Genomic DNA, 27,196 nt, shown 5'->3' with positions numbered 1-27,196 from the left:
TTTCCCTTCAATTAAACATTCCTTGATTAACAAAAAGAAAGATGAAGCAACCCAACAAACTGATGCTCCTAAACCGCACGTAAATATTTTAAATCGACTTTTTAACTATTAAATTTATAATTAAAAATGCAATTTATATTACAAAGGATAGAATATAATTGAAAACTAAAAATAGAAGAAAAAACTAGCACTTCTCTCGGCTTTGCCCAGTCATGAAATACGCTTAAATATATTTTAATTTATACAGATTTCGTATTTATTATTATAGAGCCAAATTTCATGAACAAAGCTTTCCTAAAACCAACGACTTATAGAACACTTATATTCAGGAGATGCTTTCTCATGTACAACATGGCCATCTTCAAGTTTAATATAAACAAGTTCTTGTTGAGATGGCCCCTTAAATAATAAAATTTTATCTAATTTCACCCACTAACAATCATTACGCTATTTTCTCAGTGACTACCATACACTCATTAGTCCTTCTGCTCAAGTGGCCTTTGGGCCTTGATAAGTGGTGACTCCCTCATAAAAAAAAGTTTGGTCATATATGATTTTAAATATTATCCAATCAGAAACATCTGGTCATGAAATTTTCTGTTAAATTTATAGGCAAAACTAATCCTCACCATATATTCTAAAATAATAGATTTTTTTTTTAGTACCAAATTTTCAGGATGTTTTTTTTTATATGTAATCGCTAGGGCTATGACAACAGCATATTCTTTTCATTGTTTTGGCTCTCGAGTGTATACCCGACACAGTTAATCAACTGAGGATCGCATAACTCTACATAAAAACACATAAGATTTCAATAGATATATACCTGAGAATCAAAACAAGGAAAAGAGTATACTGTTGTCATAGCTCTAGTAATCACTTATAAAAAGTAGAATCTAAGTTTTTTGAGAGAGGAGATTAGCATGTGGTGTACGTGGTACATGTACAAATTTAGTCTTTTATCAAATTGTTTTTTTCTTTTTAGGATTATTGATTTATTTTTAATAAGATTTTTAAGTTAAATTTAATTATGATACTGTATAGTTATTATCCCCAGGAAATTTTTAAGTTAAATTTAATTATGATACTGTATAGTTATTATCCCTAGGAAATTTTGGAGTGTTTTATTTTTTGATCACATAAATTATTTAGAATTTATAAATGAGTAAACAAACATATTTTGGTCAATTATGAATTAGAAATTTCATGTTGAAAAAAAAAAATTAAAAATCCTTCCAAAACTATGAACTCGTCAAAAATGGTTATAGATTAATTAATTAATTAATCATTAATTAGCTTAACAGCCATGCCTGGAAAAATCATGGATTATATTGAAAAATGCAAGCATGACAAATAATAGAATAAACATGAAAAGACAGACTAGCAAAATTATAGAATAAATTATTATACATGCAAAATTATAGGATAAATTATTATACATGCCAAATTATAGGATAAATTATTATATATGCAAAATTATAGGATAAAATATTATATATGCAAAATTATAGGATAAATTATTATGCAAAATTATAGGATAAATTATTATACATGCAAAATTATAGGATAAAATATTATACATGCAAAATTATAGGATAAATTATTATACATGCAAAATTATAGGACAAATTATTATACATGCAAAATTATAGGATAAATTATTATATATGCAACATTATAGGATAAATTATTATACATGCAAAATTATAGGATAAAATATTATACATGCCAAATTATAGGATAAATTATTATACATGCCAAATTATAGGATAAATTATTATACATGCCAAATTATAGGATAAATTATTATACATGCCAAATTATAGGATAAATTATTATATATGCTAAATTATAGGATAAAATATTACTTTTGGTAATGTTAAAAAAATTAAGAAACTTCTTAAAATGTCACATCCAAGGATAAAATTTGAAATTAAAATATTTATATTTCTAAAATATTTCAATAAAAAATCTGACAAATTGTAATCAATTGTATGCAAAAATACAATTATATTTAAAATAATTGTAAGCAATTAAATTTTAAAATAAGATGAAGTTTTTCCTATTCAAAAATTCACTAAAAATTTATTTTGGTGATCAGATCATATAATATCTTAGTAAAATTGTATAATGTACTATTGTGAGCACCGCACATTACATGATGAGCTCCCATAATCCAAACCATAACCCTATCAGACTTGAGCTACTGAACCAACCCACTTTTACCATCAGAATTATCCTCACTTTCTCATTCATTGATATATTCATTATCACTAGCGTTACTTGATTCCGAAACATACTCCTGATCAATTTCATTTTCGTCTGAATCAGAATTTGTCATTTTATCCAACACTTGTGGTCTCACTCTTTTACCTGTCGAACGAGCTCGCTTCATGGCTACTTTAGTCTACAAAACAATTCACAACTCTTGCAGAACGTAAGGCTTGCAGTAAATCGAGGCTAAACAGCGATTGGGTAGCTATTTTTAGCTCCCTGACAACACAAAAACATGTGGTCGGAAAAATACCGGTTTAGTGGTAACTCGGTATATAGCATTTTCAGAAACTTCCGGTATATCGGTAACTCAGTCTGGTTGGGTTAAAATGGTGTATAAACACCAAGATACAAGGGCCAGTAGAACTACCTCCATCATAAAACTGGTTGAACATTTTGGACTTACTAATGAGTCAGAAAAAGAAAACAAGCCTGCAACGAAAATAGACCAGGAGAGTCGACAAAAATACATGAAGACCTTCCACTACAGATAACTGGAAAAACGGGCCAACCAACAGCATGTCAAGTATTTCCTGGATGAATTATCTCAGGAATATATAAAGAAGGCTCTGTAGACTCGCTAAAAAGAGGATCGCTCCATTATAATCAGGAGAGAATGATAATGGCTGCCAAAGATCAAGGTTTGATGACTAATACTTTTGAAAAGATGGGTGGTCTCAGTGACAGCAAGTGCAGGTTCTAAGTGTGAGCCACTTGATATCCAGTAATAAGGTTCTATTGGGGGATGGCTATTATACTATGCAACACAATGGATTGTGCAAATTTCTCCACTGGAAAATATGTAAAGAACTGGATATCCAGTGTAACAACAAGTTGTGGGAACATGTTTACCAGGAAGAACAGTTGGAAATAAGTCATACAGCAACCATTATGACTATGAAATTCCTATAACTATATGCCTAGAAAACAGAACTGTTAAGCCTGATATAGTTATATGGAACAAGAGGGAGAAAGTAGCAACCCTAGTTGAAGTAAATGTGCCTAACGATGCTGGCTTTAACGGAGCTAAGAGGCAAAAAGATAACGAAATACCAAGGTATTATGCATGATATGAAAAGTATCTCCATCGTTTCAATCTAATAGGTCCCACATTGTCAACTAAGCTCTAACCTCTGTCCCATCACCGCAATGTTACATCTCTGTGCCTAATGTACGATATGAAAAGAAACTGGAATCTGAAGAAGATCTCCATCTTTCCAATAATTATAGGAGCAACTGGATTTATGAAAAAGAATTTTAAAAACTACCTGTTGAAAGCAAAGAAAGCAAATATGTGAGTCAGAGGAAGAGAGAGCCAGCACACGCAAGAGAGAGAATAAGAGATAAATAGAGAGAGAATAAGAGATAGATAGATAAATAGAGAGAAAATAAGAGATAGAGAGAGAGAGAGAGAAGATAATGATTTTATGTTTATTTTGACCACAGAATGAATCGAACAACTTTTAATTTACCGTAAATAAATCATACACTATCCATTATGACTATGAAATTCCTACAGCTACGTACCTAGGAAACGGAGCTGTTAAACGATATGAAAAGAAACTGGAATCTTAAAAAGGTCTCCATCATTTCAATGATTATAGGAGCAACTGGATATGAAAAAGAGTTTCAAAAACTATGTGTCGAATATACCCTGTGAAACTAGTGCTAGAGAAATACAAACAATTGCTCTCAAAGAAACAGTTAAAATTTTAAAAAAGATCTCTCGGTTGGAGTGAGTGAAATAGTGGATGAACATCTGGCATTGCGCGTGAGAGACAGAATAAGAGGTAGATAGCTGGAGAGAGAATAAGATAGATAAAGAGATAGAAAGATAGGTAAAGAGAGGAGGAGAGAGAGAGAAAGAGAGAGAGAGGGAGAGAGAGAGAGAGAAGATAATGATTTTATGTTTATTTTGACACCAGAATGAATCAAACAACTTTTAATTAACGGGAACTAGAAAGCAATTTATAAAATACCAGAACGACACTTTGCGAAATTCGATTTTCCCTGTAATCGTTCGTGTTAGGCTGAAACGAAGATGGTTTTGTCTTCTTTTGCATTTCGGTTTCCATATGGAGAGATTATCCAGTGTAGCAGCAAGTTGTGGAAACATGTTTACCAGGAAGAACAGTTGGAAATAAGTCATACACCAACCATTATGACTATGAAATTCCTACAGCTACGTATCTAGAAAACAGAGCTGTTAAATCTGATTTAGTAATATGGGACAGAAAAGAGAAAGTAGCAACCCTAGTTGAAGTAAATGTCCCTAACAATGCTGGTTTAACAGAGCTTTGGGGGAAAAGATAACAAAATACAAAGGCCTTATGTACGATATGAAAAGAAACTGGAATCTTAAGATCTCCATCTTTTCACACTTAAAATTGAACCTTAAACCTTCAGAAGAATATCATTTTTCAATTGATTTTTTCTATCTACTTAAACCACTGTGCTATGGGTCCACTCAGATTTCTAAGTTTAACCGAAATATTCCCGAGTTTGACAAGATACACCTGAAGAAGGTCATAGCTCACATTGACCAAAACATTGTGAAAATAGACGCTCAAGATGAGAACTGTAATTCTAAGATTCCAAATAATATCCATTTAAAGAATTCAGAAACGTTATAGAGGCTTTTCATTCATATTAGTACAATGCATATATATATATATATATATATATATATATATATATATATATATATATATATATATATATATATATGTAAATAAATCTAAAAGGTTTTTTAAATTAACAATTTATTTTTTTCCAAGTTACTAGGTTTCCTTTGGCTCTTACTTGCCACTGCACACTATTGTTTCATGTATAGAGAGCAGCCATATTTGTAAAGGTCTGACATGTTCGTTTTTTTGTAAGAAGGTGTTTATTCTGAAATAATTGTTTTCAGCCAATGAGAATAACTGGGATATTTGTAGGGAGAAATTATTTTTTGAATTGGGAAGTGGAAAGGTAATTGTATGCCTATGAGTGTATGGCCCACTTAAGAAGAGAGTCAGAGCAATATAGTTATAATGTGTATATATCTTCCTGGTCTTGACCAGGGATGGTGAGAGGACTTTCTGTCGAACAGTGCTTTAATTAGGATAGAGTAATTATAGAATCATTACACAGACACCATTACCAATTATATCTATGGTCTATCAAGACATAAAATGGCTTATTTGCATATATTTTTGATATACGCATATTACTTAAGGTAATAAATATATAGTTTCGACTGTGATCATAATCATCATGATGTGTTAATAGAGATCATGCAGGCACACGCATAATCGTAAACGCAGATCTTGTTAAACGTGGGGAATCTGCACGGAATTACAAGCGGTGCCTTTTATTTTAATCCACAAGGGTAGCATGCTCTTGTTCCATCAGCCATGAATGGGTAGAAGTCCTAAGTAATTCACAATTGTATTTTTTAGTGTCGCCCGCACTGAGGGTTGAACGTTCAGCCTCCAGAAGAATGTAACTAGCAACTGAATTTTACCAAGTATTTAATTCACTTTGTCATGGGTTCTTGCGAAATTTCATGCAGATTCCCTCGAATTAGGCAGAAAGATCTCGAGTTTGACACAGTACACCTGGAGAAGGTGGGAAGTTAAATTAATCAAAACATTGTGAAAATAACGTTCAAGATTAGAACAATAGTTCGAAAAATCCAAATAATATGAAAAATAATTGGATTTAACAATAGCATTACAAGCATATGCTGTATTTTCGTGGACATCGGCAATATTACATACCTAATGTGCTTCAATAAGTCATATCTTTTTTATTTGTTGGTCAGATATTAAAAGAATTATATTGATGGAAAGAGAATAAAATAAGCATTCCAATGATGTTAATTTATTTTTCTTTTATGCATTCAATGTTTTTATGCTACTGGTTAAAAATGAAAAATTGGTAAAAAAATGACGACAAAAACGGAAACACTTTTTTCAATGTTTTCATTTTATACGTTACGTTTGGGGACACATGCGCAGGGTTAAATTTGATTGGATATGACTGAAATTTTACAGGCTATATAAACAAAGAAGTCTATCTCTACTGGTGTTTGATTTTTATTTTTACGACGATAGGAAGCAAAGTTACGACCAAGCAAAGTTGACGAAGAATATTTCAAAATTGATGAGATAAATCTGCATATATCATCCATTTTCATATAAATAATAGTTTCAGAATTATTTTCATGTATAATATGTAAATATTTGATAATTATTAATTGCGCAGAATTTTATTTCAAATGTTATCTTTTATAGAAATCAAATTCGTTTACGGAAAAACGATCGCTAAGCGCGTCATGCACTGAGCTGACTAAAGCATTCTCTTAAAAATAGAAAACCGTTTCTGCTTTCGTCTTACTAGACTAGTCATTTTTTATTCTGAGTTCATCAATTTAAAAAAATTATTTTCAGGTTTTTCAAATTTGATTTCCAAACAATACTATTTTGTTGTTTTTAACGCTTTCAGTACACGTGCACTAAAAGCGTTAAAAACAACAAAATGTACTAAGTACATGCGTTTAACTACTTATTTGTACTTAAGGTAGAATTGTGTTTTTTAGCGGTCAAAAAAACAAAAAAGCATAACAAATAAAAGGTACTTGTGCACTTATACTACCATGCTGAAATAATAACGTTATTATTTAGAAACCCATTCTTAACATGGGGAAGGAAGGGTATTTTTTGTTAACTATTCTGTACTTTTACTTAACAATTAAATAAAAAAAGATATTGTGAAACTTGAATTTATTTTTAATTCATTGTCAAGACTATTTTTTCGAATCTGTAAAACAAACCCGTTTTTTTTTTTAACTGAGGATATCTAAATAATAATAATAACACGAATAATTAGGCGGTTCGATAAAGAATTTCATTGTGATGCATTTTGTAAATTTTTATCTTGTTTCCACCTTAACAGTTTTCTTTAAAATGACTACCTTTACAGGTTTTCGAGTATACTGAAAACGAATATCACATTTAAATTTTCCGCAAATAAGTAGCTTTCCGGATATTAAGCAATGTCATTTCTTACGTTGTTGCTGGTGGCCATCTTGGTATGCGCGTTTGTGCATAGTTTCTCGGGGTTGCGCCTGCGTGTATCAAGATGACCACCAGCGATAACATAAGAAATGACATTGCTTAATATCCTTATTTATTTGCAGAAATTTAAATGCGATATTCGTTTTCAGCATACCTTAAAACCTATAGAAGTAATTTTAAATGTTAAGGTAGAAACAAGGTAAAAAAATTACCGTTTTATTTCTTTGTTTACATAATTGAATTTTCAGTAAAACAGAATAGAAATGACAAAAATTACCATCAACTGGTGAATATATAGTTGTTGCTTATCAGGATTCCTGGCACTGTCAAAGTTACATCGAGGATTTATGTAAAGTATGATTTAGGGTTTCATCGCAGAAAATAGGGGTATATTTTGTGCCAGATAGAGAGGATTAACAAAATTAACAATTGAACTGGTCCCGAAATGCATAAATTCTGGTCGACTATGGGAATTTCCATTTTTTACAGAAATCCAAAATCTATATGAAAATTTTCTTTGATTTATTTCTGAGATTAATTCATATCTACTCCATTTTTTTCTTTGAGGGGAGTAGTAAATACCGGCCATGAATGCTCTTTAGGCATTCAATGGCTACACCCCAGATTAAGCTCTCCTGTGGTGAGGAGGCAGGAAAATGCTTATTCACAATAAAGCTATATTTAAATACCACTATAATACTTAGTTTTGTTCATAAATAGACACCCACTGTATGATACCATGCACCAGTTTAAAAAAAAATTTGAAATTTGTACATCTGAGTTTATAATTCATGGCTTATGGTAAAGAGATACATTGGATTTGACTGCATAATCAGAAAGAGCACACAATTTTACATAAGACTGCCAAATTTCATGAGAATAGCTTGAAAAATAAATAAATGATGGCGAAATTACCGAATTTCTTGAAATGTTGAGGTCCGTAATTTAGCCCACTTTTTCTACAGAAAAATGTCCACAGAAAAGCATAAATTTTGGCACTTAAAATTCTCATAACTTTTAAACTATTGATGGTATTCGCATAATTCAAACGGTTTTAAGTATCTTTTACATAGCTCTTTTCATGAAAGTTGATAAAATAACAATTATCTAAAAAGAAAAAATCAACTTGTAATGCTATTAACAATGTTCTTCTCTAGTATAAAGTAAATTATGCCAGACCTTTTCTTCATAAAATAAAGGGAACAGTTGTTCCAAACATTTTACGATTGACTTTTTCCAAATACTCTAACCATGGGTCCATCAAAATTCCCGAGTTCGACAAAATATACCTAAAGAAGGTTACATAGATGGAAATGTGCAAACGACACTCAAAATAAGGGCAGCAATCTGAAGATTCTGAATAATCAATCTTCATCTCAAAAAATCGAAAACGTTCTTCAGGTGTTTTTTGAAGAATGTGGAAGTCACATTGAAGAATCCAAATAATATGATAATTAATTGTCATCTAAAATATTAATAAACATTTTTTTTCTTTCTTTTCTCTTTTCAGAAAAACTGAATCCGTGAAAATGAGTTCCAAGGCTGACTCCTTAAAAGCAGCTGCCTTAGCAAAGGGAGATCACTCTAAATTATACACCAAGAATGTCCATGGTCAGATGTTCTTGGATCTCGCTCCAGGAGTGGAATCTGCCAAATCGGACGATAGCTCTACGGACACTGAACCTGAGAGTGATATAGAAATTGATTGCGAACCGTTCGATCCGAATGAAAATCTCACACTTGGTCTGCTTGATGAAAATGGTCGAGAAGTCAAAGAGATATTCGTAAAAGGTCACCAACCTTGCTCCAAAGGATCGTTTGACGCATTGTGGAAGAAACGAATTATCAAATCCGAAGTTGTGTCAGGCAACTTGGGGAAAATTTCTTCAATTGCTGTGCCCAGTATGCCAAAACCTCCGGAGGGTTTGAAGTGGTTACCTGTGACAAGTTACAAGGAAAACCCTTTCCCTTCAGCTCCCCGTAACACGTATATAATAAGGACATCCTTGCCTCTGTCATCGTTGAATTTGAAATCTCTGATCCATTCGGGTTCTCTTTCAGGTTTGGTCTCCAATAACCCAACTGGGAAACCTTTCAATCTTCCGGGAGCTGTCACAGTGACCCCTTCACAAACCATCACAACAGTTTATCCTCCTTTTTCTTCTCATCATACAACTCCAGTACTTTCTTTATCAACTCCATCAATTAATCTGGCCTGTCAGAAGCCACTCACAGCTACGACGAACTCCATTACGTCTCCCATTTCATGTGTGAATAAAAGCCACAACTCTTCATTGTCAGATAGAATTTTGGTTCAGAAGCCTTCAACATCATTAAATACGAACAGCACTGTGATCACTCCATCTACTTACTTGGACACAAAACTGGTCCAAGATGTTGCTGCTCCATCAGTTCAGTCTTTCCTTCCGGCTTCCACCAATGTGATAAAACCAGTGCTTGATACAGGCCAGTCCATTCCCAAGGTCCAAATTTCAAACCCCAATTTGCTTGGTCCAGTAATCACATCAGATACATCACAAGGATTAACTGCAAATGTCCAGTCTAACGTGCTTTCCAGCGGTCATATCAGTCAGCTCGTGAACATTGGTTTGGCTAACAACTCTAATTCTCCGCAAATGGCCCCTTGTGTACTGTTCTCCACGACTGAAACCGGCACCTCTTCCACTACTCTTTCTACGACAAAGGTTCCGATTATACATACCGGTTTACTGCCACAAAACCCAGTATCTGGTATCAAAAAGGAAACAGATCAGATGTCCTTAATGAGTAATGTGACCTCTTCTACATCAGCTTTAACGAGGCCTACGTCGACCCCAGTTTTCACTCCCTCAAACAATACTGCTGCTGTTCATAAAATTTGGCAGCCAACACCAACTCTCACGTCATCAATAGATAGTCCGTTAGTCTATATAAAGAAAACAGATTCAAACACTAGCGGAACTCCTTTTTCTTTAACATCCACATCCATTTCAGACTCATCGCCTTCTCCATGTACTTTTGTCTCCATCCCTGATCCGAATATGCCAGGTTCATTATTGGTTAAGATTATACCAATATCAACCTCTTCAGCTACTTCAGAAAATACTTTTACCCTGTCGGCTGGCATTAGTTCAGTGGCTGGGACGATGAACTCCACTGTTTGCTCGTCGTTGTTGGCAGGGAATTCAGATCAACATGCTACTCTGTCGGCAGACACTGCAAAGAAATTAAATCCAAATCAGGTTTATCATAACATACCAATGAACATTTCACCATCTGCTGCAAGAGTTTCCACAAATGATCTTCAGGAATCGAAAACAGACTTCTCAATAAATAAATCTCCTCCTGTTAACAATATAAAAACAATACAACTCATGATGCCGTCAGGAGCATGCAGTCATTTTTCACCTACCGTAACCTCGTCTCATTCAATAACAACAATTTCAAGTATGAACTCTGCAAACGAAGCCATGAATGCCAATCTCCAGAAAGATGACCCGGTGACAAAAATATCAGACAACAATGATACACAAGAAGATTCTGGAATCGTTTCATCGACTTCTGACACTGCCAGCCCACTGACAACCACCTCTGCTGGTGTAGATCTGAAGTCTCCCCAGAAAAGTCAAGAGAAAACCAACTTTGTGAAAGTCGATGACACTGTACAATTTCTAAAGTTGGGCAGTTTGGCTAATAACGAGTCCAATAGTGCGAAAATGGATGCAGCAAATAATGACTCCAAATTAGTTAATGGTCTGGGAGAAGGGAAAGAGAACGATTCAGACACAACCGATAATTCTTCTCTTCTGAAGCTACCAATCAATTTGATGAAGGATATTAATTCCGACGCAGTTAAACTGAATCTCATCTCGAATGTCCATAAAGTGAAACAAGAATTTAATGACGCTAACAACACGGCTGATGCTGCTAAGGTTAATCCAACGTCTGCAGTTTTGAACTTAAACGCCGCAATCAAAAATACCAATCTAATTAAGGTACCAGTGTCGTTAATTAATGGCAGACATGTTATCACCTTACCGTCACAGACACCGGCTTCATCTAGTGTTCCAGGTATTGCTTTATCTAATGTAGTATCTTCCTCTAATATGCAGCTGGTGTCGCCGACAAGTAAGTCAACAACTCAAGTTCCTGATAGTCAGTTACCAACAACTACGAAACTCGTTACACTAGCCAATAAAACTCAGAATGTTATCACACTAGTAAGTCAAACACCAGCAGTCGCTCCACTTATTTCAGTAGCCAGAAACACTCAGAATGTCACACAACTTGTCACAGTATCGAATCAAACACTAACAACTACTCAACATGTCACATTAGCCAGTAAAATGCAGAGTGTCCCACAACTTGTGTCGCTCCTGAGTACGACGTCAACAACTACGAACGTTGTCAAATTGACAAGTTCGCCATCATTTGACACCCAACTAACTACACTATCCACTCAAATTCCGAAAGGTTCACAACTGTTCAAGTTGACTACTCCGTTCCCACCTGGCACACAGTTATCCTCACTGGCTGCACAAATTCCAAAAGGAACTCAATTCATTAAACTGAGTTCAGGCACACCATTATCAGGTACTCAGTTTATCACAGTCACAAGCCCGGCTCAAAAATGTTCACAAAATCTGACTTTCACTAGCCAGGCACTAATTAATGCGAAAGTTGTAACGTCTGGTAGTCAAGTATCTCCAGGTACACATATTGTTCCTTTGCCTAATCAAGCTACAACCAGGCCACAATTAGTACCATTAACTACCCAAAACTCTTCACCAATTGTCTCTTTGACTAACCAAGCTACAGAAACTACAGGAATTGCTACTTTGGTGAATCAGGGAGCGACAAATTCACAATTTGTCAAGCTATCAAATTTGCCAAGTGCTCAGCTAGTCAAGTTGTCGAACCCAGCGATAAGTGGGACACATCTTATAAAAGTACCAAACTCAAACAATTCTGGAACTAAAGGAGAAGGACAGAATTTGTCGGGTACACAGTTTGTGAAGCTAAACCTGGTCAACAGTAGTACAGCGCCGTATTTTAAATTGATGCCGATCAATAACTCAGCAAGTACGCAGCTCGGCCAGCCTACTAAAATAATTTGCAAGTCAGTGCCCCCGAACAGTAACGGACAAACATCAACAAATATGTCCAACGGCAAAGGTGTTCTTCCCATTATAAAGGCAGAACTGTTGCGGAAACTCCAGTCAGGAGAATCACGCACAGTTGTAAATGCTAAGACGCCATTGTGTAACTCGACGCAAACTAGCACCACAACTACGACATCAGTCAGTAATTTACCAATGCATAGCTTATTGCTAGCAAAACAGAAAGAACAGAAAATTTCCTCAAGTAGTGCATTGCCATTGCAAAAAAACGAAATTAATGTAGATGAAGATTTGCCTATGACATTAAAAATTGACTCTATATTCTCCTTGAAGGACGACAAAACCCAGGCTTTAGATTATTGGGGAAGCCCACACAAGGACAAATCAGGCAAAGACGATCAGGCTGAGACAAGGGGCAGCAATATAGCAAACTTGACGACACCAAAGTCGTCTTGCAAATGCGAGAAAGACGTAAGCACGCCAGTTCAGCACAAAGTGGTTTCAAATAAGGACGTTGCAATTGAAACGGAAACAGTCAATACAAAACCGGTAATCTCACCGCAGTCGAAGCCAATTGTTTATGCCCGGCTAAACAAGCCGAAGACGCACATGAACTCTTCCCCGTCTCAGAAGAAATCTTATAGGACACATGACTTAAGTAACCATTTTCCGACAGCGCAGCGGAAACAGATCGTGGAGATTTGCCGTCCTTTTAAAATGGGGAGGTGGGTTTCGGTCATAAAAGAAGCCAAAAAACCACAGGCATACAAGATAAAAGGACGGGTCCACGTTAGTAGAGTGAAACAAAAAAAATATGCATTTCTCCAGCCGCGTGTCATGCTGCCTCAGTTGTATATACCGGCAAGAATGAAATCAGTTAAGATATCAAGATTGCCTGCTGAAACCATAAAGTCTTTGGCATGCGAAGATGACTGTATTCACAGAGTGCGTGTGTCGTATACAACTCCAGTTATGATAAAATCATCTCCCCATTCTAATAAAAAATACATGATAATGAAAGTCAATCATAACACTGTACTTAAACAATACTCTCCCAACTCCACGCCTTCCACCCCTGTTAGAAAATTACCTATGAAAAATAGCCCCATTAATGTTCGAGTATCACCTCCGGCGCATCATAGCAAGGAAGACAACAGCATCAATAAACCATCTGTGAATAATGACGACGCACTGAGCTGTTTGGAGCTGGCTTGTGGAATTATTCAGGACGATACGCTAAAAAAACGCAAGTCTCTCCTTCGGAGACAAGATGAAGATAACGACTGGGTGGACGATCTTGAAATGCAGTATAGGTCAAACCAAAAAAGAATGCACGGCGAGAAAGTGTCTCCGTCGGATTTTACCAATTTACTCAAATTTAATGCATTAATGTAAATATTCCAAAATAAATACAACATGACATTTTTTTTTTTATTTCTTAAACTTTGTTTGTCTTTTATTTCTCTAAAACAGATACTACACTGCCTCCTTTTAAAAAAATGTGATGCCTGGGGAGATTACTACACAACAACAGTTCATACTACAATGTTATAAATAAAAAAAAGTTAAATGCTTAATAAAAATTTTAATGACAACAGAACATATCAAAATATTCCCTCCTCCTAAAATAAAAAAGGAAGTAATGCCTAGGAAAATGCTATCATGACAACAGAACATATACTACACTATGCTGCACTTTCAGGAATTAAGCATTGATGATGCTGCATTAGTATAAAATAGGATTAGTCAATTAACAAACCATTACAAGTTAGTAATAGTATAGTTCCCGTTTCAGACACACATACACCAAATCCACATTATTAATAGAAGTAATTTTATGGTTCCTGTTTCAAACACACATATACCAAATCTCCATTCTTAATAGAAGTAATTGTACAGTTCCAGTTTCAGACACCATATAGATTTAATTTTCATATATATATATATATATATATATATATATAAAAGCCAAAATGTGTGTATGTATGTTCGCTTTTTGTGTATGTCCAAGAAAGGCTTTTTTCAGAGAAGCGCTCGGTCCGCTCGCAACTTCTTAAAACTTAAGAGTTAACAACGGAGCTCGCCTGTCTATTTAATTTGCTCAACTTCGGGAAGATAAATATTCAACATTTGTTGCTCGCCGCATGTGGATTAGGCTTTGCTGTATAATAAAAGCGTCACTCATTCTAGCGGTATTTTCCGGCTATCGCCGGAAATGTCCGAAAGCAATCAGCTTTGATCAATGTGGAAATATTTTCCTTACATCAGACAATTGCTATTCAATTTGGACAAGGGGAGCTGGTCTCCCCCCCCCAACAATTTGGAAAAATAAAAAAAAGCGTTCTCACAGTAAATGAAATACCCCGCAGTCAAAGTTGACCTCATTAAGTCATTAAAACGTGCACCTGACAAATGTAAGTAATTAAATAAGTTCAGACGTGTTTCCGTTAGTATCTCATGGTGGCCCAATGGTTAACGTCACACATTTTTTTCTTTTTTTCACACTTTAATTTCCAACTTCGTCTCAAGGGTTCGGGTTCGATCCTCATACTCACCTACCAAAACTTTTTTTATATTTTACCCCCCCACTCCCCCCGGAGTTTTGATTTACCTCCAAACACCCGAGCAACGCCGGGTACCCCCCGCTAGTTATTAATAAGTAAAAATATAGTTCTGGTTTAAGACAAACATATACATAATCTCTATTATTAATAGAAGTAATTGTATAGTTTTGGTGGTAGACACACACATACTAAATCTCCATCTATATATAAATGTGTGTGTGTTTGTATGTCTCGCAAAGGCCTCCAACATATGCATCGAAATGTAACAAAACTAAGATAGTTTTCAATTTCAATCTTTCAGACGACTAGTATAAAAAAATTAGCCAAAAACATGAATTGCTTCACCTTCAACTGGGCAATTTTCCACAAGGTGCAGTCGCTTTTTTTCGCCAATGTTTTCGCAGTTCATCGTTTCCTTTCAATTAGCTAGCCTTAATTTCAGTATCCCCGATTTCCGGTGTTGCCATAGAGGCATTGTCTAAGACGTTATATTTCATTTGAACCTTCTTTTTTTCCTCCGCATTATGGATTCTAGCCTGCCTGCCTACTACCACTTTTTTTTTAACACCTCTCTCTCAACCCAAACTACCTACTGTTGTTTTGACCCCCCCCCTCTCCGCTATTACCACATTTTTTTTTTTAGATTCCCTGCTACACCACCCACACACATTCAGGCAATGCTAGGTACTCCTGCTAGTTATTAATAAAAGTAATTGTATAATTTCGGTTTCAGATAATAATAACAAATAATTGTGTAGTTACTTTTTTTAGACATGCATATACCAAATCGTCACTTTTAATAAAAGTAATATTATAGTTCTGGTTTCAAACAAATGTACTATATTACTATTAGTAACTGATATTATAATTCTGGTTTCAGACACTCATATACCAAATCTCTATTATTAAACAAAGTAATATTATAGTTCTGGTTTCAAACACACATATACTAACACTCCATTAATAATAAAAGTAATATTATAGTTCCGGTTCACACATACATATACCAAATCTCGTGGCGCAGTTGATAGAGACGTTGAATCTCTATGGTTCCAGATGAGCATTGTCTGAAGATAGCGGTTTCAATCCTACCCAAAGCCGGCCAGAGGCTTGCTTGGCCAAAACGTGGTGAGACGACAACAACTACGGATGGCAGTGATTGCTGAGAATGCAGTTAAGAGATTCAAAATTCCTATCCATCGCGGTTACCACCTGATAAAGGCCAGAGGAATAGTTGCCCGAAACGTCGTGAAACAACAATTAATAAAGATGAGAATAATAGTCTGCAATAAATTAATATAAATCATACTCGTCTCAATAATGAATTCCAATTAAAATAATATATATTAGTAGAACCAATTGTGTAGTTTCTTATTTCAGACGCACATATATCAAATCTCCATTATTAAAAAAAAGTATTAGTGTAGTTTTGTTTATGTAAAAGACACGTATACCAAATCTATATTATTAAGAAAAGTAATTCCGGTTCCGGTTACAGACACACTTTTTATGAAAAGAGCGATGATCTTTTGAAATTGAAAGCCCCAAAACGGCATTATTTTTGCACCAAGCTAATAGAAGTAATTGTTGAGTTTCTTATTTCACCCACACCAAATCTCCATTATTAATAGCAATAGTATACTTCCGGTTTCAGACACATATTTATTAAATCTCTATTATTAATAGAAGTAATTGTGTGGTTTCCTATTTCCGACACATATACACCAAATCTCTATTTTCAATGAATTTCGTTTCTTTACGTTTTAGTATATTTCAGTTATTTTATGAACCTAAAAGAGAATTGCTCCTAGTGACTCCAGATACAATCAAAGGAAAATTTCAACGGTGTCTTTAAATTCTGTGAAAAGTTTTAATTCATATTGAAAAAAAAAAAAAAAAAAATGGGGTATTTTGTGGTGTACCTATTTACTATGCCTCCCCACGGGGCAGAGTTAGACACCAGGGTCGTTTTTTAACTTGGGGTATTTTGTGGTGTAGTTAACAGAGCAAGAAGAGAAGGGCGAAAAAAAAAAAATAAAAACAACAACAACAACAACAACAAAATAATAATAAATAAAAAAAAAACAACAAAGATGGAAGAAATAATTTTTACCAAAGGTATTTTATCTTTATACCTTACTGGATACGTTTCTTTTGTGTGTTAACTTATTTAAAAGCATTTTTTATTCAATAATTAAAGTGGTGTCACAGACAGTATTAGAATAAAAAAAAAAAAAAAAAGATAGCGACATGTGACCCAATGAAACCTCGAAAAGCGCTAAAACACGGGAAATTAAACAGAAATATTGTTGGAATTCGCGGCTAGATATAAACTGTTGCATTATGGGAAAACCCTTCCTTTTTTTCTTTATTCAGACTGTGCGGAATAAAATATCGGCAATACAGCTTATAAAATACAGGTACTCATGCAGAGAGTGATCAGTGCTGAAATAATAACGTTATTATTTAAAAAGCCATTCTTAACACGGGGAGGGGAGGGGAGGGGAGGGTGTTTTGTACCTATTCTGTAACCTTACAATTGAATAAAAAAAAAAAACATCATAAAACTTTAATTAAACGTGGAAATACGATTTAAAAAAATAGCGCGGATCACTCTCTGCATTAGCACCAAAATACATCTATTCCTTTTTTTTTTTTTTTTTTTTACCTACCTGCATAAGTTTTAAATAACTGTCACTAATCGGACGAAAATTCTATATTCAACCGTATTTTATACGCGGCGTTTCTGCTTAATTTTTGATTTTTCGGCGATTCTGGAAGAATCCCATGTTCGCCTGTCATTATCTTTTTTCATTCTAACAGGAAGTCTTCGACATCAGTTTTTTTTATTGAATTAAAAACGCTTTAAAATAAATTAAAACATACACACACGCACAAAACTTATCTAAGTAGAGAGAGTGTAACTATCTTGGCCTTTATTTTACAAGGAGTAACTATCAAGGCTCGAAGGCCACTGAAGGATAAGGGTTAATGAATGTAACACGGTAGTGTAGTAGTTGTTAATGGTGTAAGTTGGGCAGAATTTGATTGCTTAAGGGGACGGTTCAACTTGTTTACATCGGACTTGAAGGCTGCCATACTGTAGCAGACCGGGAAGCAACGTCAGCTGAGCAGTGTTCCAAGGCGGGCAGTTGTTGCATATTTATTTTGTGCCCCCCCTCCCCGCCTTTTTTTTTAAATGTTTACTACGCCAGAAAATATCCGAGAAAAATGAAGTTATTTTCTTTACGTTCTTTTATATTTCAGTTATTTTATCGATTAAAACGATAATTGACCCATCGACGCATGATATAATCGAAGATTCTGCGAATTTAACTCTTGTTGACATATTTAAATGTTTTAATTGTTAGTGTCTAGATCTCTTTACGATAAACAGACGCCCAGCTTTAAATGTACATCGATTTTCATAATATGCTTGAGAGAAAGGGAGAAGAGGTTGGAAACATTTTAGACTTATCGAGAGAGAGAGAGAGAGAGAGAGAGAGAGAGAGAGAGAGAGAGAGAGAGAGAGAGTGTGTGTGTGTGTGTGAGTTATATATTTTTATTGCTGTTGACAATTTTGATTGGTTGCAGCTGTCTGGCCGAAATCTCCGCCTCCCGCTTCAGCATGACAAGCATCTGCTGAGATATCTGCCCACTCCACTCACGTACACCCACAGCTTGGTAAGACAGCTCGACCTATCTACCTCTCTATACTGATAAATATATCGCTGCACTGGCATTCGCCGACTAGCGACACCAGATTACAGGCCTTATTTTTCGTCATTTCATAAAGGCGTGATGCCACGCCCTCTTCTTTGCCTTTTTCAGTTATCTGAATTGACATTCGACCTTTCGGATAAACCTTCTTTCTCCTAATTAGACTCAAGAACTCCGGCGTGCAGGATCCCTTCAGCTTCTGTACTTGCTCCCACTTCATGTTTGGTCTTCCTCTCCTTGTTTTTTTATAATTAGGGATCCATCGAAGCACTTGCTTGGCACTCTAGGCCATGACCGAACCGTTTACAGATTATTGACGATACCAGCTGCTGGTTAGTTCCGACTCCATTTGATCCCCATATACTTCTGTAACAGGGCGCTTGTGAGAAGATCAGCAGCAGCAGCAGCCGAAGGATAGCTGACTAGCGAAAGTATTAGCAGAAGCAGTCGTTAAATCCCGAATGCTAATTAGCAAGTGTGCGCGAGCTTGGCTCACACGAAATGGAGAGAAAAATACCCCAGGTCGAGAGAAAACAAAGTAAGCACTGGGAAGATGATGGTGGCGGCGAGACTTTTAAGCTGGTGTCGAGATGGCAGGGTTTTGTTAATCTCACGGCGAACAAAATGAACAGTAAAAAACAAGGAGCAGGCATTGTTTAGAAAGTAACGGTGTTAGAACAGAAAAAAAAGCAGAGTCAGACTTTTTATTATTATTTGTTTGTCACTTTTTTTTTTCCAAACAAGACACAGTGCCACTTTGATGTAGAGGGCTACTATCAGGGACATAAGTTGCAGGGGTACTATATAGGGAGTTGAGCAGCAATATGTCTGTTCACATAACACTTGAACTTCTGCATGTCAATATAGTTGGAGAAGCAGGAACCCGGAAGGGAATTCCAAAGTCTAGCAGTTCTAGGAAAGAAACTATTAGAGTAGAAGGCCTTCTTACATCTAGAGATCTCTACTGTGTAGGGGTGGGATTTTGCTGCTTATTGGGTTTGTCGGGAGTATCTACGTCGAGGGGGGTACAATGACCTGTAGTTCGTCAGAGAATCTACCATTAAAATACTTGTAAAACAGGCAGAGGGATGCAACAGTTCGTCGATGGGACAGAGGCTGAAGCTTAGATGACAGTTCAGGACCTATCCAGTTGGCGACTCTCTTTTGAATCCTGTCCAGGAGTGAGAGATTAGCAGCAGATACACCAGCCAAAATGTGAGAACAATACTCCATGCATGGGCGAATGGTGGTCTTTTAGAGGTACAGGATATTTTCGGGCGTAAGTAACTTTCTAGTACGGAAGTACACTTTCCTCGCAGCAGCCTTGGCAATGCTCTCGATGTATTTCTTAAGCCGAGGAGTTTGAACGAAGTATCTCGGATAATGTATCTTTAGCTATAGATATTCTTGGCTGAGGAGGTTTCTTGTAATTATTAAAGGAAACGAGCTTAGTCTTAGCAGCATTGAACGTTACCATCCATTTTTGATCCACTGGAGTCTTCCTCTATGGGTTCCGCCATTGCCTTGGATATGTGTTCATTCGTTTTCTCCTCATGCCTGTTAAAAAGCATGCCGGACAGTGTGTGAATCCGAGAGGTTGGAACTGTAATGACAAGATTAAAAAGGTAACGGCCATGTTACATTACTTTCTCACTGTATACTTGCATTTGTTTACCTGCACCTTACTGATGTACGTTTGTCTGCACCTGACGCAAGGTCCAGCTTAATGTAGTGTGCGACCATTACTGAACGCCACAACGGAGGTTCTCGCTTCATGTGACGAAGGATAGAACTATAGCAGAATGATAAAGCACATTCTGCGGTAGCACTTGAGGTCTCCACATTTAAATCCTACCCGTATTTCCTTGTCCTCGATAGAATGCAAGTAAAATAAAGCCAGTGGCATTATTGTCTCAAAATGTCAACACACACACCAGCGAACCACGTCGTTTATGCAGTCGAGGTTGAGAGGTGAAAAGGTCAGGTCAATTCGACTGACATCGGCTTCGCTAAACCTTTAGAAAATTCTGTTGGGATTTAATAACAAATATATCATTGTTTCTCAGCCACATATATGCGCGCCTTTTTCTGCGTCTCTCCCTTCCAGCAGGTTATTTTTATCTTGTCCCCTCCCCAAATCAACAGAGATTAAATCATTCCTGTAATGATCCGGTCCCTGTTGATCTTGTAATGGGAGTTTAGTTTTGTGTAGTTCTAGGATGTCTACACTCCCAGGCTTTGCCTCCTCTCTTTGAGAATGGGTTAGATAATTGCTAATTGCCTGAGGCGACCTTACACACACACACGCACACACACACACACACACACACACACACACACACACATATATATATATATACATACATATATATATATATATATATATATATATATATATATATATATGTTTTTTTTTTTACATGGGAGTCACCACTTGTCAAGGTCCGGAGGTCACTCGAGGATAAGTGTTATTGCATGTACAGTAATCAATGGGATAATATCGTAGTAATCGTTAGTGACGGAGATTTGATAAATGGATTATTAAGGGGGCAGTTTATCAGGAATTTGTTTATCTTGGACTTGAAGATATCCAAATTGTAAAAAGGGTTAGATTATTGCTAATTGCCTGAGGCGACCTTACCGGTATTATATAATCGGGTAATAACATGGCATATGTTGTATATACACTGCATGGGCATACTGCGTATGTATGTGACGAAGGGTTCATCTGAATGTGTGTATGTGGCACTAAATGTCTATGGAGGTTCTTCGCTATCTGATACCCAAGTTATTTTGTTGCAGCCTATTTATGTTCCGTGATCGTCGAGGTGTGTGTTCTTAAAATTTTCTTAGTGTGTAATTAACTCTTTTAGTGTGTGTGTGTGTGTGTGTGTGTGTGTGTGTGTGTGTGCGTGTGTCAACATATAACATAGACACATTTATTCAAAGACATACCTGGCTCGCTGTCAGCCTCTGGAAGATTTTCAGCAATTCTTGGGGAGAAGGATTCTGTGTAAATGAAGACATTCCAACAGAGATACCAAGACGCGGTGTATTTTTTTGTTCATTCCCAGACACGACTTCTAGCAAAGGAACGATCGACGATCTTTACTTGGGTGGCTAGTTCTTACACGTCCCACGTTTGAGACGCCCCCCCCCTCTTTGAGAGCAGACCCTTTTCAGATTACCTTCTGTTGACGTCCTAAATCCAACTCCGACTATTTTCTCAGCTAACTAGAACACGTGATCACATGAGGTACTTCCGGGTTAGCTGTCAGACATTCTTCCGGTGCAATTGATCGGTCAACAAGTTTGATGTGATTGACATGTTTTAAATATTAATATCAAAATACAGCTCACCCCTCCCCGTTCACCACGCCAGTCAGATAGATCGATAGATAAATAGATAGATAGATAGATAATTAGATCGATAGATATATCGATAAATACACATAGATATATAGATAGATCGACAGATAGATAAATAACAATTAATTTATTGTGTTCTCAATTACATAACATAGGGTAATGTCGACAGGGCTGCTCAGGCACTTTTGCAGGTCAGAGTGTCCCTCCTCGCGGGCGCGTACTTCTCAATCCCACTTTCTGACCCTGGTATCTAAATTCTTGCAGTAGCTATTTACAATGCCTCCCCACGGGACAGAGTTAGATACCAGGGTCGTTTTTTAACGTGGAGAAAAGGCACAAAAATAAAAAAAATTGTCTCAGTCATGAAGGACTGCTCATTCACTGAAAGAGAACAAGAAATGGAAGTGCAGCATCTGAAGAACAGATACTACACTTTGATCTTGATAAAAGGCCAACTGTTATTGCCTCTTTTATCTGTCCCCCAGCTCCTTCCACCCTCTTTCTCTTGTTCTCTCTTGTTTTCGTTGTCACGAGAGAAAGAGATAATCAGGTGAAGCTGGCAGGCCGTACGAGTCGATCGCAAAAATGTTGTTTACATTACGCTTGGACTTCTGTGTCTCAGTACAATCAGGGAAACAGGGCCCTGGGAGGGAATTCCAAAGTCTAACAGTTCAAGGGAAGAAGCTATTTAAGTAGAAGGCTTACCGACAATCTAAGAATCTCTACAGTGTACCAGTGGGAGTTTGCTGCTCGTCAGGTTTGTTAGGTGGCATCTATGCTGTGGGAGTACTAGAGTTTTAGTTCATCAGAGCACATTCCATTAAAATAGTTGTAAAACAAGCACAGATTATAAATGCACCAAGTCTCAAAGGAAAAGAAAAGGACAAGAAAACAACAACAATCGCTCTTGACGACAATCGAATGCCCGATAGAGAGCGCTTGAGAAAAATATGGCCGACCAACAACTTTGGAGCGCCAATCTATATAATATGCCTGCCGAAATTGAAAAGACCGCTCGGCAAATAGAAAAGATATCAAACAAGATCGAAAAAGGAATAACTCTGTCGCGTTGAATCAAACGTGTCAAAATAACGACTTGCTGCCAATATATATATATATATATATATATATATATATATATATATATATATATATATATATATTTACTTAAAAAAAAACTTTTATATATATTGGATCCAATATTAATATTATTGGGTCCAGTAAATACGAAATCTGCATCCATCAAAATATCATATTCAAGCGTATTTTACGACTGGGCAATGCCCAGCTGCCTGCTAGTTTTAATATATGTATATATATATATATATATATATATATATATATATATATATATATATATATATATATATATATATCAATATTCGAACAGACTATGAGAGTTAGAGTTCTACTTTTTATTTAACAGTTGGATTAATTAATATATATTTGTGTGTGTGTGTGTGTGTGTGTTTGTGTGTGTGTGTGTGTGTGTTTATATAGATACGTGTTTCATCGTTTATGACATGTCAATGTAGCTGGACTCCAGAGTCTGAAACTCTACCACCGATCCAATTCCTGCAAATGCCAGAGAGAGAGAGAGAGAGAGAGAGAGAGAGAGAGAGAGAGAGAGAGAGAGAGAGTACGGGAGACGTTACCAGACTAAATGGCAGGTTTAATTTATATATTTGCGTCAAGCCAACGTCGCACAGACGATTATTTCCCTTCTTCTGATATAAAGGCCACACTGTCTTGTCGTTTGGAGTTCATGGACTCCGAATACTAGATCGATTTTATTTTTTTCTATTAATCTTCTGCTCGATAATTTTCCGCAATTTTTGTGTATACACATATTTTCCACTGATATGCAACCACCTTCAAAAGTTTCCGTGTTATTTTATTTTGAATGGTCATCTTTCACTTGATGCTCGACATAAATAATCACCAAAATAAGAATCCTTATCCTTGTTCAGATTTTGGCTTTCACAAGTAATTACTTACTATTTAAAATTATAGCCAAGATTGCCGTTTTTTTTTGAACTTTCGGTTTTGCTGTCCAATTGGCTGAATAATTAGACGTGGTTAAGCGAACAAGAAAGCCATTATTAACATAGGAAAAGGAGGGTATGACATTATCTGAGAGAAAGATAATGCTTAGTCAGAAAGGACCATATCTTTCTTATCACCGTTTATCTCGTCTGCGAAGCAGAAACCGGAAGTTAAATGAACAGGCGATCTAGAACTAAAACGAATGCCCTTTGTCGGAAAAGCATATGAAGGTTAAAAAAATTTTGTTTAATTAAAAATAGGCGGAGCTGAAGAGGGCAGACTGTCGATAGAAGGATCAAAGTTTAGTTGTCGAGAGCCAAAATAAAAAAGGGAGAGTGGGGGAAATCTAAAAATACAAAAAGATAACTGTATGCAAATTAAAGTTAATGTAGGTTTAGCGCTATAGAGAAGATAATTCAGATATGTAATCTGGCTTACAAAGGGAAGTAATTTAAACGACAACAATTATCATAACAGTAGCTTGAACAAGGGAGAGAACTCTGAAAGCGGGAACAACTCCGACCTTCTTCAGGTGTACCTGAAGAACTTGGCTATTAGATGTAAATTTGAAGAAAAAACAACAAAAAAAAAAACACCTGAGGACTAACATAACTATAATTTGTATTCTCACAACGTTATAGCCGATGTAATCTCCAATCCTTTTTATGTGCATCTCGCCAAACTTAGAAATTTTCATATTGTACACGGGAATCTATACAGAAATTGGAACTAAACATTACATTTAATCCACAGGGGTAAATTATTCTTGTTCGGTCAGACATGACCGGATAAAAGTATATTTTTTTGTATGGACATCTGGTGCAAGGAATAATGATGCTAAGTAAGTAATAAAGTGACAGTGTTCTTCTGATAGAAATTCAATACTTACTACTTTAAGGTTTAGAATGCTTTTTGGACACAACCTAATAAAATAAATAATTCAATATAAACTTCTGAAATGACGAACGCAACAACTTCATAAAAGGTAACAAAGAAAAGGTTTATTAAGGAGAATGTGATATGTTCCTTGTAAAAAGCTGGACTCCGGCCACCTGGTGCTATCGCGGTAGTTATTCCAGTGGAATCGTTGATACCGTTAGAAATAACACTGGGGTGGAGAGAGAGAAGAAAAGAGGTCCGTTCCGTTTGGTGTCTCTCTTCGTAAGGACGAGTTCTTATTCCTCAAACCGGATACTGGCCGAATTCCTTAGGGGATAGGAAGGATCAATGTGCCGTAGCCCTGATTGGTCAGTATGTGGCCAAATAACACAAGGGAGAGGCATTGATTCGTTAAAAGAAAAAAAGTTCTATTTGTTTCTGCTACATTACACGCAAAACTAAATAAGAATAAAAATGACCAACTTGGCTTTTAGTCGCCCGTTGTTTTGTGCAGGTGTTTAGTTTCTCTGTTTAGGTGACCTTTTCATAGCCAGGCCCATGTGTTTTTCGTGCGCTTATTTTTGGTCAGTGATATGAATCGTCTGGCATAATCACGTTAACATATCAATTCTCGTTGATCACTGAAATTAATCGAAGTTCAAAAATAAATAACCATTTGAGAATACTCGGCACTGGGTGCTTGTTAACGTTAGGTCGACAGATCGAGTTTTTGTAATATATCGTTTTAAGCAAAAGCAGCAGTACTTATTCAATAGTCATGTCGAAAATAGTAATATCTCCAAAAATTATGAAAATTCATCGAGTAGAAAATTATTTATAGTTAAAAGTAATTTTTACGGAAAATTGGGAGAAATTACATTTTCCCTAGATGTAAACACTTTGAAGATTGCAAATACAGGGGATATAGACACTTTAATAGCGGGCATTTTTTAAGACCATAGCGATAGACTTTTTTTTTTTTTTTTTTTTTTTTTTTACTAAAAACAGACTAGCAATTGTTCTACACGATGAATTTTCATAATTTTTGCATACATTACTATTTTCGATATGACAATTAAGTAAGTGCTGTTGTTTTTGCTTAAAACAATATATTAAAAAAAAAAAACTCGATCTATCTTAACAAGCACCAGGCGATGTATGTATTCAGTTAATCGGGAATATATTATACTTTAAGAAGATGAACGCCCTATTGTCTTGCACAGTTCCAGGTCACTATTGGCCATATGTTAGCGTCCTTAGGGGTCACCACTTATCAAGGGCCAGAGGCTACTCGAGGATAAGTGTTAATTAGCGTACAGTAGTCAATGGGGCAATATCGTAGTACTCGTTAGTAGTGAAAATGTAGTAAATTGGATTATTTAAGAATTTGTTTACGTTGGACTTGAAGACGACCAAATTGTTGTCAGCTGGAAGTATTATATTATGATCGGATATCCTGGAGGGTTATCATACAAAGGATAGATGAAGGACCTCAGCAAGGGTGGAGGTGGTTTATATAGTAAAGGTAGTGTGACGAGGGCTCTGTTGAAAAACATAACCGGATAAGGGGCACCTGGTGGCCTTGCATGGCAATTTTGTCACTAACAAAACACCGCCTTCCAATTTGTCATAAGCCAGCATGGAAGTTGTAAGGCTCGGAAAACTGTCATATCAGTGCGCAATGAGGTCTAACTAGACATAGCGAAACATAATATAACATAATTTTTATTTACGTATGGTACAGCGGATAAAGGCGTTAAGTACAAACTAGCAGCGTCCTGTACAATCCAAATAATATATATTATCGATGATCATCTCGAAAAACTCAGAAACATGATGTTAAATCGGTATGAACCCGAATTGATACTAAAATAGAAACGACTCGATCCTCTTTCTGTGTCATGATCGCATCGCATATTTTGAATTTTAATGGCTATGGTGTGTCGGAAGAAAGAACAAGAGAGATTTTTTCCAGCATTCACCAATAATAGACATTGTTATGGTACACCTGAAGAAGGTCGGAGATTATATCGGCAAAAACATCGTGAGAATAACGCACAAGTAATGACATGGAAGTTTTATCTCTCTGTTGAAGATATTGACGGTTCGAGACTCTAAGAAAGCAACCCCCATCATGGACGTGCCTCAGAAGCAGAAATGC

General features: G+C 36.0%; 1 protein-coding gene across 3 annotated transcripts in view; it reads left to right on the top strand.

The window, feature by feature from the left end:
- Nucleotides 1-13,900, top strand: part of LOC145247294 (uncharacterized) — a 57,703-nt gene extending 43,803 nt beyond the window's left edge. For all 3 annotated transcript variants that reach the window (XM_080108913.1, XM_080108915.1, XM_080108914.1), the window contains exon 2: nt 8,848-13,900. In XM_080108913.1, coding sequence (XP_079965039.1) covers nt 8,867-13,852 — 4,986 coding nt within the window. In that variant the 5' untranslated portion in view covers nt 8,848-8,866 and the 3' untranslated portion in view covers nt 13,853-13,900. The remainder of the gene's footprint in view (nt 1-8,847) is intronic.
- Nucleotides 13,901-27,196: the final 13,296 nt, after the last annotated feature.

This window comes from Euprymna scolopes, chromosome 25 (genome assembly GCF_053919585.1).
Source record: "Euprymna scolopes isolate OS-2025 chromosome 25, ASM5391958v1, whole genome shotgun sequence".
Lineage (NCBI taxonomy): Eukaryota > Metazoa > Mollusca > Cephalopoda > Sepiida > Sepiolidae > Euprymna > Euprymna scolopes.
The sequence above is the reverse complement of the archived record's forward strand: the minus strand, read 5'-3'. Positions and strand labels throughout refer to the sequence as shown.